We start from the raw sequence: 17,329 nt of genomic DNA, 5'->3' as shown, positions 1-17,329 counted from the left end.
ATTGACTTACAATATAAATGATAGAATAAATCAAACGTCTGAGTAGGAAACTGAAATAATCTTTCTAACTTTGTCTATTTATGAAGCCTCTACTGTTTGAAGGTGTTTGGACAAGACACACGACTACCTTAAATCATACTACTAAAACAATAAGACTTGAAGTCTTTCGAAAGCAAGGAGGTCTCACCAAAGGCTGACGAACGAGTGATCTCAATGGATTGCCCATTGATGATCCTGAATACCTGTAACTGCATCATGAAATGATGTAGCGTCGAATGATGTAAGTACATGAAATGTACGATGTTAGAATAGGAATAGGTTTATACAATCCTATTAGAATAGGAATAGTAATAGAAATAGAAATAGGAATACTAAATAGTATCCTACTTGGTAAGGATTGTATTCTAGACTCTATAAATAGAGTCTCAATATAATAATGTAAACAACAATAATTCAATAATATTATTTTCCTATATTTCTCACATGGTATCAGAGTAGGACCCATCTCACCCGATGTTGGGGCTCCCAAAATCGAAATTGCCCACGCACCAGATGTTAAGCACTGGGTGTGAGGTGGGGTGTTAAAGAATGACAAAAGTCTCACATCGATGGTTAATGAGATAGGTGGACTCCTTATAAGGCTTGGCAGTCCTCCTCCCTTTGAGTTAGCTTTTGGGGTGTGAGTTAGGCCCAAGACCTAATTTCACATGGTATCAGAGCCTCTACGATCTTGGTAGAAAATCAAAGAGCTTCGGCTACCGGCGGGTGGCACCCATATATGTTGCCTGTCTGGCCAATGATTATGTTAGCAAAAGTTGGGTCACCATGTATCTTTAATGTGACTATTTTCTCAGATCTAATTTGTGTAGCACCGTGCCATCATTCTGGTGACTACTTTCTTATATCTAATTCTTGTAGCACTGTGCTATCTTTCCAGTGACTACTTTTTCATATTTAATTTGTGTAGCACTGTGCCATCATTTCAGTGACTACTTTTTCATATATAATTTGTGTAGCACCGTGCCATCCTTTCGGTGACTACTTTTTTTGCATATCTGATTTACGTAGCACCATGCATCTCTCCGGACTACTTTTCATATTTAATTTGTGTAGTACCGTGGATTTTTCTGAACTATTTTTTCATATCTGAGTTGCATAGTATCATGTGTCTTTTCAGTGACTCCTTAGATTTGATTTGCATAGTTGTCTTTCCGGTGACTCCTCAAATTTGATTTGCGTGGGGTTGTGCCATCATTCCAACCCTACTCGTATAATTTTTCTTTTTCAGTAGGGTCATGTCATCATTCCAACCCTACCCATATTATTTTTCTTTTTCAATGGGGTCGTTCCATCAATTCGAACTATCCTATATAATTTTTATTTTCTAGTTGGGTCGTGACATCATTCCGACCCTACCAATATAATATTATTTGTTAGATTGTGACCACTTTTAGCCATCAAATCTAATACTCCGGCATATAAGCATGTTCCGGCTAGTTTTTTTTGTGACTTTCTTGTTTAATATCGACTCGTCTATTGATTCCAACATGATCCATATACTTTATACTAGATTTTGAGCACTTTTCGGCGACCACTGCATTGTGAAGAAGTCTATATGGAGCAACCACCTAATTTAGTTGCTCAGGGGGAGTTTAGTAGTCTTGTATGTCGATTACGTAAGTCAGTCTATGGTTTGAAACATCCTTCAAGCTTGGTTTGGGAAGTTCAACACTGTAATTTATCACTCTGTGTTTTATCGACATTATGCATCAAATTCAGTATTTCATGAGAAGATCAAGCACATTGAGATTGATTGTCAATTTTGTGAAGTCGAGTGATCAACTTGCAGATATCTCACCAAGCCCCTCATCGGTCCTCGTGTTAATTACATTTGTAACAAGCTAGGTACATCAATTGTATGCACTAGCTTGAGGGGGAGTGTTAGAATAGGAATAGGTTTATACAATCCTATTAGAATAGGAATAGTAATAAAAATAGAAATAGGAATACTAAATAGTATCCTACTTGGTAAAGGATTGTATTCTAGACTCTATAAATAGAGTCTCAATGTAATAATGTAAACAACAACAATTCAATAATATTCTTTTCCTATATTTCTCACATACGATATGTAATAAAAACGAATGAAACAAGTAACTGAACTAAATGAAAGACTGAAAATAACTAACTGAAGTAAACCTTGAACATGAAGTGATATCATTAAAGCTTTTAATAAGGTATGCAGTAATAGCAAACACTAAAACAAAATACTTTACTTTTCTGGGGTAGTTTCTCTAACCGACACCATCACTATGAGCATCTTGATGATACAACTTCTTGCTCACGTTGTCAGGGCCGCCCTATACCTTGCCGGAGCATATATGTAAGAACCTAATTATGCTCTTGTGTAAAATGTACCTAATTATCGTCTGTGTGTAAGAACTTCTGTTCATTCACATCTCAAGAGGATACCAAATAAGTTAATGCGTTTTGAATCTTTATTTTCTTTTCATTCATATATATGCATGAACTGATAATTTGACTTGGTGAGTTTGTGTACGAGCTCATTTTGTATTGCTTAAGTCAGCAATGTGGAAACTGAGGGGCTCTCAATTTAACTGTTGAAAAATTCAAAGTAGAAACCATAATTTTCCAAAGTAATTATTTTTTTTCCAATGCACATTAGGTGTCAAGAGTGGAGCTCTTGGATGAAGTTCAAATTAGAGCAATCAATCTTGCAAATGACAAAAAATTGCCAGAGATTCCAACTTTGATGTTTGAATTTGTAGGCACAGGTAAAGATATTTTGCGGTTTGAATCAATGCAATTAGTTTTCTTATTTTGTGACATTATGGTTGTTGTATCTTTACCTAGAACTTTTAATTTAAGTTGTACAAAACGACATGTTAAGTTGCTTTAAAATGGCTCAGAATGTGCTCTATGTGATGCCTCAATTGGTGAGAAAATTCATTACAATTCAATCAAGTTTCTTCACAAATGCAACTTTACAAGTTGTTTCATAATTGCTGTTAGGAACTAAATTGGACCAAATATGCCCCTATAGTATGCATGTAGGTCCAAATATGCCCTCGATTAAATTCTGTGTGAATAAGGGCATTTTGGCCCAATAAAGTAGTGACGGGCATAATTGGGCCAAACTATTAATGGAGGGAAAATATGGTGAATTTCACATACTTTTAAGGGCAATTATATACCCTTTACTGTTTTCTTTTTTATACTTCATAAATGAGAATTTGCTTGTATCTATAGTTCTATTGATTATTTTGATAATGACTAACGGTACCATTTGGATGGAAGGATTTGACCATCTGGGTTTCACATCCTTAAGTCCAAATTACTCCTACTTGTTTGGCTAGGCAACCAAATCATTGAATTTCTATTTCAAATCCAAGTCCAAATGATGATGGTCATGCCTTTAGTACATCTATAATGGTGCACCAGGAGGTGTCAATTAATAGCCCTCTTACTCAGTCTCGTTTTGGCAAAGATGATTGAAGCTCCCTTGTCAAACCACTTATCTCCTCTCTCTCTCTCTCTCTCCAGCATGGTCTTTGAGATATCTCTTTCAGTTGAACTCGGACAGTGTTTCCCTGTTTTCTCACTCGTATTCTCTCTTTCATTTCCATTCCATTCTTTCCTCCACTGCTCGTCTCCTCCTCCACTCTATCTCTCTCTTAGAATAACACTTGCCTTTCTGTCAATAATATTATCTTGAGTTTCCTAAAGCCAGATTTATGTACTAATGAGACTAATAGTTGATACAAAAAGCTTTAACATGTGTGCTGTCTTTATTTTTCATTTATCATGTGTTTTTCGAAAATTTATTTATTACAGTATGGAGATCTTATTTTGATGGAATCAGATTTGTTTAATAATTTCTAGGTACTCACTAATCATACCCGTTATTCAGACAAGTGATTTGAAATTCAATTATGAACAATTTGAAGTTTGTTGATTTATAAATCCGGTCGAACAAGTTCTTTGTACCGCTTCTGTAATGTGACAGAACGGTTTCAATAGATGACCATTATAGGTGAAAAATCAAGCCCCTTTCCTAGAATAGTAAGTGAGAAGAACAATTCAGATAACTTAGAATATAGGAGTGCATATGGATTAACCATAGTTTTGACAAAAAGTTCCTTTCGGTAGATTAGGATGATTGACTTATTTTGTCTTTAGATTGGGTAGGGATTATAACTCAGCTGCTGAGTGTTGAGCTTCCAGCTGGCCCTTTTCATGTGTGCCTCATAAGCTTACTAAGTTATGCACTCTGAGAACTCTTGATTGAACCTAAATGATGTTTTTCTTGGGAGCATGGTGTTTTGTTTAGGGAAGGGATATAGTCAATACTAACTGTACTGAGGCCGTATTATTTAACTGGCTATATCCTCACTTCTGTGCTGTTATCTATCAGAGGCATACGCGCGTGAGCAAACACAAATTGTTCAGAAGATAGCTTCTGAGCACAATGGTTCTGATTTTGTTTTTGCTGAAGATCCTGAAGAGAAAAAGGAACTCTGGAAGGTACTCTATTATCCTAGTTCTGTTTGTTCAATATTATCTTTTCTTGGTTATGTTTCTATTCAATATTTCTTCATAAGACTGCCATTTTTCTTCAGCCTTTAGTTCTGTCTAACTAGATCCTATAAAATGAGGGAGTAGTAACTTTTTAGTGTTTACATTAACATCAATATTTAATGATATATCAAGTACATTGACCATTGAAGCTAACAGTGGTAACTTCTATGAAAACCCTAGTCCTCCTCGAGTGCCAAAAATTAAGATAAGTATAGGGAAACTTTTTCAGATTTCTGGTCTCATGCTATGTTGCATAAAAGAAAATATACTAGCACAAGGAGAGCTTGTTCACTACTTTAGTAACTAAGCAATGATTTTAGTATAATTTTCTCATTATAGGAAAAAGGGAAAAGGGACAACTATACCCATCAACTTTGCGATTTAGAGCGAATATACCCCTCGTTAAAATAGTGGTGCATATATACCCCGTTATCTAACAAATGGTGCATATTTACCCTTTTCATTAACAAACCTATATTTACTGAATAAAAAAATTTTAAAAAAATCCTAAATCAGGTTTTAAACACAAAATGTCACGTGCTTCAAAAAATTACATCACCCGTTTTTTTTTACCCCTCCAGACCCAACCCAAATAATGGAAAAAAACCCAACCCTCTTCTACTCAATCATAAAATGGGTTTGAGTTTAGTCTGAATAAGAGAGATTGAGTTTCTTTTTAGTTGGGTTGGGTCTGGATTGGGTCTAGAGTGGAAAAGAAAGCGAGTTAGATAATTTTTGAAGTTGCATGACATTTTTGAAATTATAAAATTAGTTTTAGAATTTTTAAAAATTCAATCTGTTAACGTAAAGGGTAAATATGCTCCATTTGTTGAATGGCGAGGGTATATTCACACCACTTTTTCAATGAGGGGCGTATCCACTCTAAATCACAAAGTTGAGGGGTATATTGTCCCTTTTCCCAACTTCTAGCTGGTAAGATAGGAACCTTTAAACAATGACTTCTCGTAGATTGAACATGCAAATTTTGCAGCAAAATAGCCAAGTGATTGCATACTTATCGGTAATTGCAGTTCCTAATCTTTTCCTATATGTTTTTCAGCACCAAAATGGTACCATGAAATGAGGAGGAAAATACATACTACTCAATACAACTGTAATTTTCTAGTTCAATTAATTGAAAATTAGAAAAAAAAAAGAATTAGGAAATAGGGAAGATAGTATTGACAAAAATAGATAAGGGAATGTGAATTAGGAAAAATAGAATGCCTTAATTGATTTTCTTCTACAATTGTAATTTTCTAGTTTCGTGATGGGAAGGTGAATAAGTATTTCCCTTATACTCAGGACTGCTCATTTATGTCTTTATGAATTATGAGTTCCCCACAATAGCTTCATGTGACATGGTAATCTCACCCCTTTGGTAATTTGAATTGATCACCCTTTTTCCAGAACATAGAAAAGATGCACTTTGAGTAGTAGTTATATGTTCTTCTCTGTGCAAGAACTGTCATATAAGTTTCTGCAAAGGAAGGCATTCATTCTTTTTCCTAGTAGGAGTCTTTGAGAACTGTAGTTAGAACAATTGCTTAATTTCATTTGATACATTTTTACTGCAGCATAGTCTCCAAAATAAGGTATGCCTAGTGTCAATTCTTGATAGATACAATTGTGATCATATCTGTCGAAAATTTGTAGGAAGTACCTTCATTGAACTCGGTCTTACTCTTGAAAGTCTTCCTTCATTTGGCTGTCATCAGCATGATCAGAACTCCAATTCCTACGTAAACACCTCATGACCGGAAACATTGAAACAGCTGAACCAAAATTGACTTTTGAAATATTTGTTCCAATATAAAAAGTAACCTATTGCTTATGTTATGGAGCTCATAGCAACTGACTTCAGTGAAAATGTGATTCCATGTGGTATAGAAGCCAACTTTTGAATAGTTAGTAACTGGTCCTTCTACAATGTTTGCTAATCGAGTTATCTGTGTAGATAAGAAAGGAGGCACTTTGGGCTTGCTTTGCAATGAAACCTAAGTGTGAGGCAATGATAACGGTTTGTTTCTACTGTTACATTAGACTAAAATATTCTCCATCTACATTATTTATGTGTTCAAATTTCCCTTCTTACTTTCATTTGTTAAAGCTTATCTTATTCATATGTAGGTATTTACATTAAGATTTTTTTGTTTATCCCCCAAATCCCTCCATCTCTGCCCAAAAATGAGGGGAAAAGACAAGCATTGCTGAATATAGGACAATTAGGAGTTGGTGCTGTTGCTACCTCTAGATTCGTAATTGATACTCACCCTTTAGTCATAAATTGAGCTAATTTTAGATGACATTTTATAATTAGATGTTTTTGGAAGCCCCAAGAGCTTTGGTCTAGTAGTAAGAGCACATCGCATGATGTTTGGGTTAGGCGCACGTCATGGGTTTGAACGCAGGTGCAAACAAAAGCTTGGTATTTAAGTGGAGAAAGGTATTCGTTTGGGCCGGAGGTGGGGGGTGTATTACCACCTAGTTTAACACTGTGTACTGGCCTCAGATTTCTCAGTAATCAAAAATGAAAAGAAATAGATGTTCCTAGAATCGGGAAAAAATCCTAGCAGAACTAGGGTGGCGTCTTGGGGCCTATAAATATTTGGAAAAGCATTCTGCCCATGGTATTTCAGAGCGTGCCTATAATTCTGTTGCAAAGCACCAGAACCTCCATTCTCTTGGAACCTATTGGTCCATTGGTCATTCTGCATCCATGTTTCTGGAACTTATAGGTCTTTATTGCTTTGAATGCTGGGCCGATAATTAAACACAGGATTGGAGTGATGGAAGTTGGCTCTTGTACATGATTATTTGGACTGAAAATGAGCTCCTTGAACCATGCTAGGATGCTGCTAATGGATATTGATTTAAGCAATAAATAATTGAGAGTATAGACTAGCATTCTGTTGTATTGTTTCCTTCACTTAAACCCCAACCTAGAAACACTTAAAATCGGACATGATATATTATTTCTCATTTCTGCAAAGATTCTTCTTTTTATTTCAGTTAAATTCCCAACCCATAAGCATTATTAACAAGTGATTACAATAGGAGATGATATATTGGCTATTTTCTCATTTATGCGAAGATTTTAATATTTATATGCTTCTTAACCTGTTAACATTTTCTCTTTTTTGTTTAATTTCATTTTAATTAACACACTTAGTTTTGTTGCAGGACGTGTGTGTACCCTTGTCACATCTTGCTGAACTAATTTCAAGATCAAAACAAGAGCTGGATGCTTCTCCTTTAACGTGGTATGTCTTGTATGCACACAATTATTGTACTCAATGGATTGGGCATTATGGACCTTAAGAATACGAGTCTGTATAATATATAATGCTCATTGCCTCTTTTTTTTTAACAGCACCGTCATTGCTCATGCTGGTGATGGAAATTTCCACGTAGTAGTTCTATTTGATCCTACCAAAGAGGAACAACGACGAGAAGCTGAAAGGTTAAACCACTTCATGGTCCATACCGCTTTATCAATGGAAGGTACAAGTTGCATTTTTCTGGGGCTTAGTGATCCTCCTTTTTCCTCGACAATTTCCATTCAACACCTTGCCAAAGAAAAAGGAAATATAAAAAGAAAGAATGTAGTGTAGCTTCATTTAGGCTATGATGTTTCAACAGGAAAGGGTCAGATATACCCCTCTACTATTTTCTTTTGTTTAAACTAGTCACCCGTTATACTATTTGGCTATATGACTTATGAGCCCTTACCATCAAACAAAGTTTCATATCTAACCCTAACTTGACGGACTGGACATGTGGATTGATAAAAGCTCCAATATGTCCAATTTTTCGGGGCATAGGCGGTCGTATGCAGAACAATACACAACTTTAAAGGTCGGGGTCGAACAACAAGGATTGTAAGATGGGATCTTCTTCAATTGATTTCACAACTCAAAACACACTAGCAAATTGAATTCTCAACACTCATATATAAAATGGGGGGGGAGGGTGGGGGAGGGGTTAGTAACAACTAAAATTCACCAATATCAAGTAACAAACGGAAAATCAGCGCAAATATGATCTACCAAGTTTGGAAAAGACTAGGGGTGTGTGCATAACGATTGGGGTTTCAACTCAAATAGGCAAAGATTAATCACAACTTTGATTGATACATGGATAGCATTTGGTCTAGGCTACATTTGATATTCTCTCGAACTATCAAACGTATGTTCCTTGGATTCTCTCAAACTCCAAGACCCTTTTCAATAAAACACCAAACATTGCTTTAGTAGATAGACTATCCCTAGCAAGTATCATTAGATGAGAAATTACTTAGATTATCCCATCCCTAGCTCAAATCCATGGAGTAATTTCAACAAGTCCTTGCTTTTGAGTCCTACCCAACTCCATTTTTCTTTCTCAAGCCAAAACGGTGTTAGCTAGCTCAATCAATGTTTACAACCACTGATTTTTAGATTAAAACTTCAAGACAAACCATAGATCCATTCCATACCATCAATTTTAGTCTCGATTAATCAAATACTCATTTGGGGTTTTACACCCTCGTCTAGCGCACACATACCCCTAGTTAAGGACTTAGTTGCTCATAAAAGCTAATGTGATTCACAAAATCTGAATCTCAATCTTAGAGTGATACAAATTTGAAGTTTTTTCCTCTACAAGCTAAAAGTTCTTCACTATTCTCTATGAATATCCAACAAAGAAGTCCCCCCTTATCCCCAATTGGAAAGAAGATAAAAGTACATAATTACACAAATGCCTATTCTATCCTTGGCACCTCCCAAAGGAAGCACTAAATTCTCTGTGGTTTTTCCCTACAACTTCCGTCTTTGAGCTTGCGCTGGACCGGCGGAATGCCTATCCAAAGCGCCAGTTGCTTCGCCGCTTCAACCTTGAGTTCTCGTAGGAGCATCTGCGCTGGGATTAGCGAGCTGCTAATCAAGCATTGTACCACGTCAATTGAACGCCGATATTGAGGCAGCTTTGCCCTAGCCAAGCCGACATTTAGTTGGCAAGACACCAGTTCCTTCCCGGTTCCTTCGCCGGTGTGGTTCAGTGACTTTAATCTTCAAAATCCATCAAACTTGATTTTTCCGAGGAATGTCTGCATAAAAGAGAACTAGGGCCTAAAATTCCCTTCATTAACATTAAAACATAGCAATAATTCATGAATTTGAGTCCAATAAGTTGGTAAAATATCAACTCATCATGGAGGCTTGAAAATGGAAGGTCCAACTCAAATTAAAATAGACCACTTCGATCCTAGATAACCTGCGACCCATTAATTTAACCCACTTCCAATTAAAATCCCTAAAACTCAGTGTTGTGAAAGCGATCGCCTTGTCGCCAATGGCGAGAGGCGAGGCGAGGTGACCCTTCATCGCCTTTTAGCTTTGTGGCCAGGCGATCTTAAAAAGGCAACGCCATGGCGACAAAAGGCGAGAAGCGAGAGGCAAGAAAAGCGTCGCCTTTGTATTTTCTTTAAAAAAAGGCTACCAATTTAAGGTTTTAAAAGTTGAAAGATAATTTTAGGGTTTACGACTAGACTCCTGTGATGATCAACCAAACTTTTCCGCCTACTCCGAAGTCCAGCCAATACATATTTCTTCTTTTCTTCTTCGTATTTCTTCCTCCTTAGTTTCTTTTTCCTTCTTCTTAGGACTTCAAAGTCACTTCTACCGCTGTTTTGACTTTTGCTTTTTTTTCTCATTCAAGTCCTCGACTTTTATTATGTTTTCTCATTCAAGTCCTCGACTTTTATTATGTACTATCTATTTTCAGTTTTTGAATTAAATATTTGTAAATATGTTATTGCTATTGAGATTTTGATTATTTACATATGCAATTAAATATTTTAATTTTTTTATATTAATTGGTGCCGCACTTCAAAAAGGCAAGCGCCTCGCCGCTCACCTCTCCTTGTGGCGAGGCAGACCCTTGTCGCCTTTTATTGCCTTTCGTCATCTAAAACACTGCTAAAACTTAATAAACACAAATTGTCTCATTACACTTCTCCCTCCCATTTCAGTGAAAGAGAAAGAGGTAAATATCAGTGCTTGATTTTGAACTCCCTCCCATTTTAGTGAGAAAAAACATGGATGAAGGATTATAAAAATGTGACTAAAAGATGTCATGTTTGATGGCTGCATTGAAGTGTTTTTTTCAAGAGTAAGGGCTAAAAATATTTGTTGTTTGTTAGAGTGGGACGTCTCACATTGGTTGGGGAATGAACTAGAGGTTTACTTTTATGAACTTGGACAATCCTTCGCTCATGAGCCAACTTTAGGGATTTAGTTAGGTCCAGGTGTCATGTCTTCATATGGCTCCAATTGGCCTGGGCGCTGAAGAAGGTGGGGTTTAGAGTTGGTTAGAGTCTCAGATTGGTAGGGTAATTAGACAAGATGTTTGTTTATATGGACTTGGACATCCTGCCCTCATGAGCTAGCTTTTCGAGTTGAGTTAGGTTGAGGTGTCATATCTTCACACTGTTCATTGGTAATTGAATTCAGTTAGTATTGTGCGTTAGCAAATTTGGAATAGAAGTTTTGAAGAACAACATTACCTGGGTTTTAGAATTGATTTTTTTTGTTAAATCGAGTTGTTTCTTGTTGGGGCTTGATTTGGAGCTAATCATTAGCTTTAAAACATTTGAATTTAGCACCATCAATTATAAAATTGTGATTAGCTACTCAGAGGCGGGCCCAAGATTTCAAGATAATGGGTGCCTCAGCTACATGTTGCACTGACATGCATGAAGTATGATTGAGTGTGTATTCGATACGGTTCGATTCATCCTGATCTATTATTAGTTCATTCTATTTGATTTTTAATAGGTTTTTGATATGTTCGATAGAGAAATTACTTTCTTTTATCGACAAGGATAAAGCAAGAAAAACATTTTCAATAACGTAATTGCATTGTTTTGTTAATTAAAAACAACTTCACTCTAGTAACACAACACTTTTCATTAGGCTTGTTAGAGTGGGTTAGAGTCCCACATTGGTTGAGGAATGGATTGGTGGTTTGCTTATATGGAGTTGGGAAATCCTACCCTCACGAGCTAGCTGTTGGGGTTGAGTTAGGCCTAGGTACCATATCTTTACATGGTATTAGAACCAGGTCCATCCAATTTGGACTTCTAGCCCACGCTTCCGTTGGGTTTTGGCGTGAAGGGGGTGTGAGAGTGGGTCTGAGTCCTACATTGATTGAGGAATGGAAAGATGGTCTGCTTATATAGACTTGGGCAATCCTTCCCTCATGGGTTAGTTTTTGGGATTGAGTTAGGTTCAAGTGCAATATCTTTACAAAAGAAATAGCAAAAATAATATTTTTCAACAAAAAGAATGACCCTTATAATTTGTTTCACCTACTTTTCTTTTGTAGTTCGTTTCAAAAAGAATGACCCTTTTCTTTCTTTAGCATTTCTTTAATTTCATCTTTCCACATGATATGTTTAATACCACAAGATTAAAGGGCATTTTGGTACATTGACACATCTTTAATTTTAAACCACAAGATTCAAAAGTTTTCTTTAATTTCTAAAAATTCATGTCAAGTTAAAATAGGTCAAACAAATTGAAACGGAGGCAATACTCCGCTCAAGCATCAATACAAGTTTCAATATGAAAATCATGCCCACTAGTAATACAAGCAAAGATAATCTTTAAAAAAAAGAATTCTTTACATTTTAACTAATGTAAATGACAAACTTAAGCTACATACCCTGGATAAATTAATTGAAAAGTGACATAATGAGAACAAATGCATTTCATATATCTGAATCTTAAAAGTTATCTAGCAATTACTTATAATTCTCAAGAACATAACATGCTTGTTTCAAATAAAATGAAAAATAGACAAAGAAAAGTTAAAAAAAATAACTAGAGTAGAATAAGAAGGGAACAAATAAAACATAAAAGAGGGTAAGGTGCAAGCTTTGGGTAGAGTAACCCGGGAAAAGAAAAGAAAAATACTAGGTGAAGAAAAAAGTGGGTTTAATTACTTTTTTAAAGCACAGGTGGCGGAGGGGAAGGGGATTGGGCTGAAAGTAAACAAAAACGAGGGGGAAAAATGGAAAAGTGGTAGAAAACTCAATCAGCTAAAATTGAAAAAAAAAAAAAAACATGTTTGCTGGTATTAGGACTCGAACTCGCATTACAATAGTCAAAGAGCAAAGCAAAGCAGCAGCTAAACCAGAGGCCCCAATGAAGACTTGTGTATGTGGGTGCCTAGTTATATATATATATACACAAAAAGTTCCAATCTCAATGGGTGCACGTGACCCCCGTACCTTCCAAGTGGGTTTGCCTCTGTAGCTACTAAGGATAGCTTTGAACTGGAATGTGAGCTAAAGACTCCATTGGAAGTTCTTCAATGTTTCAAATTTGGTGGTTCTAATCTTCAAATGGCAACCAATTATTGCTTAAATCTGAAGGGAAATTGAGGTTTAGCACTTGAAACACGAGTATCAAACAATTTTGAATCAGTACTTGAAGAAGAAAGTTAAAACTCCATTAAAGGTTACTGGAAGCTTCGAGTCCAATCGAGGAAAGGGGAGTTCCGACTGGGTTATGGGTTATCCAAATGGACTGGTTAGTTACCTTGTGGGTTGGATCTTTTGATTAGAGGATGCCATGTGTCATTCCTACTAAAATAGGGGTATATTAGAACTTTGATGGACAGTAGGGGTATATGTGAATAGAAAGTATAATGGAGTGGTTCAAACAATAAAAAATTGTAGAGGGATCAGGGGTATATCCAACCCTTTTCCAAAGTTTCAATCCATGTGAAAGCACGAGCAGAAGCAATGAGTGATGTTCTGATCAGTACATCACCGCCAGAGTTTGGGAAGGGTAAGTATAGCTAATACAGGAGCTGCATAATCTGACCCTTGATCTTTGATCTTACTTGGTCTGCTTGTCCAGTAATCTGCATCTCCAAGAAAAGTTGTTTGAGTGGCATGATCCAATGGGGTGAGAAAGCTTAGCTACCACTCTTCTTTCCTCCCTTCTTTTCAATAATAAGGATTTTCTGCCTCTATTCAGTCAACTGATTTGATTCCTGGATTTGTCTCCACCTCTTGATTTTCTTTCCTTTATACCAGCCTTGAACCCTTGACCCTAGCACCAAGAGAAGACAACCTCAGCCACTAGGACAACGAGCAGCTGGTGGATTTGTCTCAACCTCTGATATGTTTCCTGGATTTTCCCCAAAACCTTACACCAATTGTCCTATTCAGGTTATTTGCATGTGAAATTTGAACATGCGTGCTTTTTTAAGCAGCTTTTGTAGTTCTGGCCATTAATGATTCACCTGAAAGTATTTCTTTCTTTTCATGATTTATAGAAGTACCATTTCATCAAAGTCATGTGCATGGTCTTTACCATTTTCATTCTTTTGCCAAACAGGCACCTGTACTGGAGAACATGGTGTTGGTACTGGGAAAATGAAGGTAAAATGTTCAAACACTTTTTGGCTTTTTGATGTGTTATTGTTAATTGTTCACATAAACATGATTAGTGATGAATGTTGGTTAACTATACATTATCCACAAGGTACACCAGAAAAACACTGCACGAGTTTTTTGTTATAAAAGCAAATTCTGTTTATATTTGATGACCACAACATTGTAGACATTATTAGACCTCAAAAAGAAAAAAGGAGAAGCCAATGAAAAAAGGCAAAGTAATATCAGAGCTAACTAGATCGGTTTTTTTTTATTGCAATGCAATAAGAGGGAGCTTTTTCCCAAACAAGAAGAATCGATTTTATTTTCCGATATTCACTAGAAAATAGAAAATGGTAATTTCCAGTGCAATTTATAACAATTTCTAGTTTCCCTGTTATGAAAAAAAAAAGTAAAAAACAAAGGTTTTGTTCTTGGATAATATAAAATGTGTCTGACTTCATCTTTGATGATTAAGTTGGTGTTGGATTCAATTTGTATGCTTTGTTTCTTGCTCACCCAAACTAATTTCCAGTGTCCTAGTTTTCTAAACGTGTTATTAACTGACTTTTTTTACACTGTATTTTCAGTATCTTGAAAAAGAACTTGGGATTGAGAATTTGAGGACGATGAAAAGGATAAAGGATGCTTTAGATCCCAAAAATATCATGAACCCCGGCAAGCTTATTCCCCCTCACATATGTTTTTGAGATAGCTGCGTGAAATGGTTTCCTTTGTTCTCTTTTCCCCCAATTATCTGTTGTGACATTGTATTCTATGTTAGATCAAGTTTTGTGTACTAGCAGTGACGTTGCTAATGCAGAATGATAACAATTTAAGATCTGCAGATTCAGCAAGTTCTAAGCCGTGTAATTGCAGGAAACATTGCAGCAATTCATTTCCCTTTCTCATGACAGCCTTTTGAGTTTTTATGTTCTTCCACACACACACACACTGGTAAATCTTTACCCACGTACCAACCAATTTAACTTAGTAGTTATAACTAGGGGTGGGCATGGTATGGTACGGTATGGTATTTGAAAGTTTTGATATCGTAATTTTGGTATTCGGTTTTTAAAATCATTATACCATTACCATACCAATTTAATTCGGTATGTTGAAGTTCGGTTTCAGTATGGTAAATCGGTAACCATAATGTAAGTTTTGGTATCAAAATTGTACAATTTTATTCATCTATAGAGATGCAATTTTATAGTATAGAAAAATAAACTAGCTAGCAATTAGATCCCTTGATTCTAGGAGATTTGAGAATCAAGAGATATTCTAATATCCTAACTTATTCAATAGCATATTATGATTGTGTTAGATCAATTGAAATCCTACAAAAACATATCTAATCACACTTAGATATTTACAAATCAACACTCCCCCTCAAGCTAGAGTCTCAAATACTAAGAACATTCTCTGGTCTTCTTCTTGAGTATTTTTATCAGTTCGAGCCATATTGCTCTCCTTGTCTCGACAATATCTTTTTATGTATGCTATTTTGCCACACCGATAACATTTGAGAGTCTTCTTACTATAATTGTTAGAAGACACTTCGTTCTTTCTAGGTGAGGTTGAACCATCTGAGAAGCGAGAGTGTGGCACATCTCTTGCTTTTCCTTTAAAGTTCTTCTTGTCGTCTGCAAGAGCATTTCCTTCCCCTTCTTTGGCAAATACAGCAGCCAATTATTTGGCTAGTAACTCTTATGACGATAATAAATTTTCAAATTCCTTCAAGGATGGTTGTTGAGCCCATCCTTGAATCGATGTTACAAATATAATATATCTAGGTTTCAAACCACGAATGACAATTCTTCTCATTTATGCTTCAGAGATAACCTCATTAAAATTCAATAAAGATTTCTCAGAACATTAGTTCTTAATCTTTAAGAAGTATTTTGCAATAGAGAGATTACGTGTTAGCAAATTCATTCTCCAACTTCTCTGGTTGAGCTTTGTTCTTCTTGTTGAACAGTTGATCGTGGGTCCTCCATATTTCATGAGCTGATTTACACCTTATAATATGATCAAATAAATTGGAGAAGATTTTCTTCTTTAGAATGAACTGTCTTTACATTAATCTGCTTCCACTTCTTGTATGTGTTACTATTTTTTGGTCCGTCGTTAGGAGGACTTGTCGTTACTCCCATTAACAACAATCCGCAAATTCTCTCCCACAATGTATGATTCCATACATGTCTTTCCTACATTGTAATTGGATTGGTTCAACAACTCCATCCCCAATTCGTTAGCACGATCATTGAAATCCATATACAAAAATCAGCTAAATTTTCCCCTAACTTGATCTTGAAATAATAACTAGAAACCAATCTACAGCTAAGGCTTTGATACTATGTAGAGAATAGCAGAAGAAAAGTATAATTAAGGAGACTTTGTACTAGCCCAAGATTTGTAATTAAGATCAGAAGATTCAACTAAAGAAGAGGAAGCTAGAAAGGAGAATGAAGAATTTTGGTAGAGAACTTTGTTGAGGAAGAACATTCTTGAATTGCTTTCAATTTGGGTTGTATACGAATGTACAAGGTCATCCTTATTTATACTTGTGTAAGGATGATTCTAGATACTATTCTAGATATATGTACAAGAACAATTTAGATAACCTTATCTTCTAGCCATCTAACAAGAATTAAGACTATACTATAGTTTACTACAAATATATTGATTCTTGACTACATTTCACCATTTGAATACTATACTTTAGTAGTGTTTGAGCCGATATATAATTATTTTATACTTATTACGTGAAATTTTATTGTGTAAAACTTGATTTCGAGCTAAGAAGAATTTTTGGAGATAAAACTGACACTTTAAAACTTTGAAGTATAAGCAGAAGTCTAAGAATTTAAATCAGGATGAATATGGGGTTCAATGACTAAGTATGACATGAAGTGCAAAATTAAGTATGACACTAGGTACCACAATTGATGGGTAAACTCTTATCAAAAACATCTTTCTCAACATTTACCATGGCGCGAAGCACTAGCTCAGTTTTTGTCTTTATTTCACTTTATCCTGTTAAGTGTATCTTGGTCTCTCTTAGAATACAGAGAAATTTTTATGTCAAGAAGTTCTCTTCTTTCAATAACGAATACACGACAATAGTACATCTCAGAGAAAATGACATAAATAGTCTCTTAACTATAAGAGTAGGTCTAAAATGGTCCCTTAACTATACACTTAACGGATATAGTCCTTTAATTATTCAAAAAATTATCAGCTTTGGTCTCTTAACTATACACTTACCGATTTTAGTCCATTAACTATAAAGTTACC

General features: G+C 35.7%; 1 protein-coding gene across 2 annotated transcripts in view; it reads left to right on the top strand.

Annotated features, from left to right (window-relative positions):
* LOC125837913 (D-lactate dehydrogenase [cytochrome], mitochondrial) overlaps window positions 1-14,943 on the top strand; it is a 41,960-nt gene extending 27,017 nt beyond the window's left edge. The window contains exons 12-18 of one of the 2 annotated variants that reach the window (XM_049516987.1): window positions 2,687-2,795; window positions 4,436-4,545; window positions 6,557-6,619; window positions 7,783-7,862; window positions 7,973-8,103; window positions 13,992-14,035; window positions 14,620-14,943. In XM_049516987.1, the coding sequence (XP_049372944.1) occupies window positions 2,687-2,795; window positions 4,436-4,545; window positions 6,557-6,619; window positions 7,783-7,862; window positions 7,973-8,103; window positions 13,992-14,035; window positions 14,620-14,739 (657 nt within the window). In that variant the 3' untranslated portion in view covers window positions 14,740-14,943. The remainder of the gene's footprint in view (window positions 1-2,686; window positions 2,796-4,435; window positions 4,546-6,556; window positions 6,620-7,782; window positions 7,863-7,972; window positions 8,104-13,991; window positions 14,036-14,619) is intronic. The other variant, XM_049516988.1, reaches the window with a different exon arrangement.
* The last annotated feature ends 2,386 nt before the right edge of the window (window positions 14,944-17,329 follow it).

This window comes from Solanum verrucosum, unplaced genomic scaffold (genome assembly GCF_900185275.1).
Source record: "Solanum verrucosum unplaced genomic scaffold, falcon-dt-bn FXZP01000262.1, whole genome shotgun sequence".
NCBI lineage: Eukaryota > Viridiplantae > Streptophyta > Magnoliopsida > Solanales > Solanaceae > Solanum > Solanum verrucosum.
This window is presented reverse-complemented; position numbering and strand designations above follow the sequence as displayed.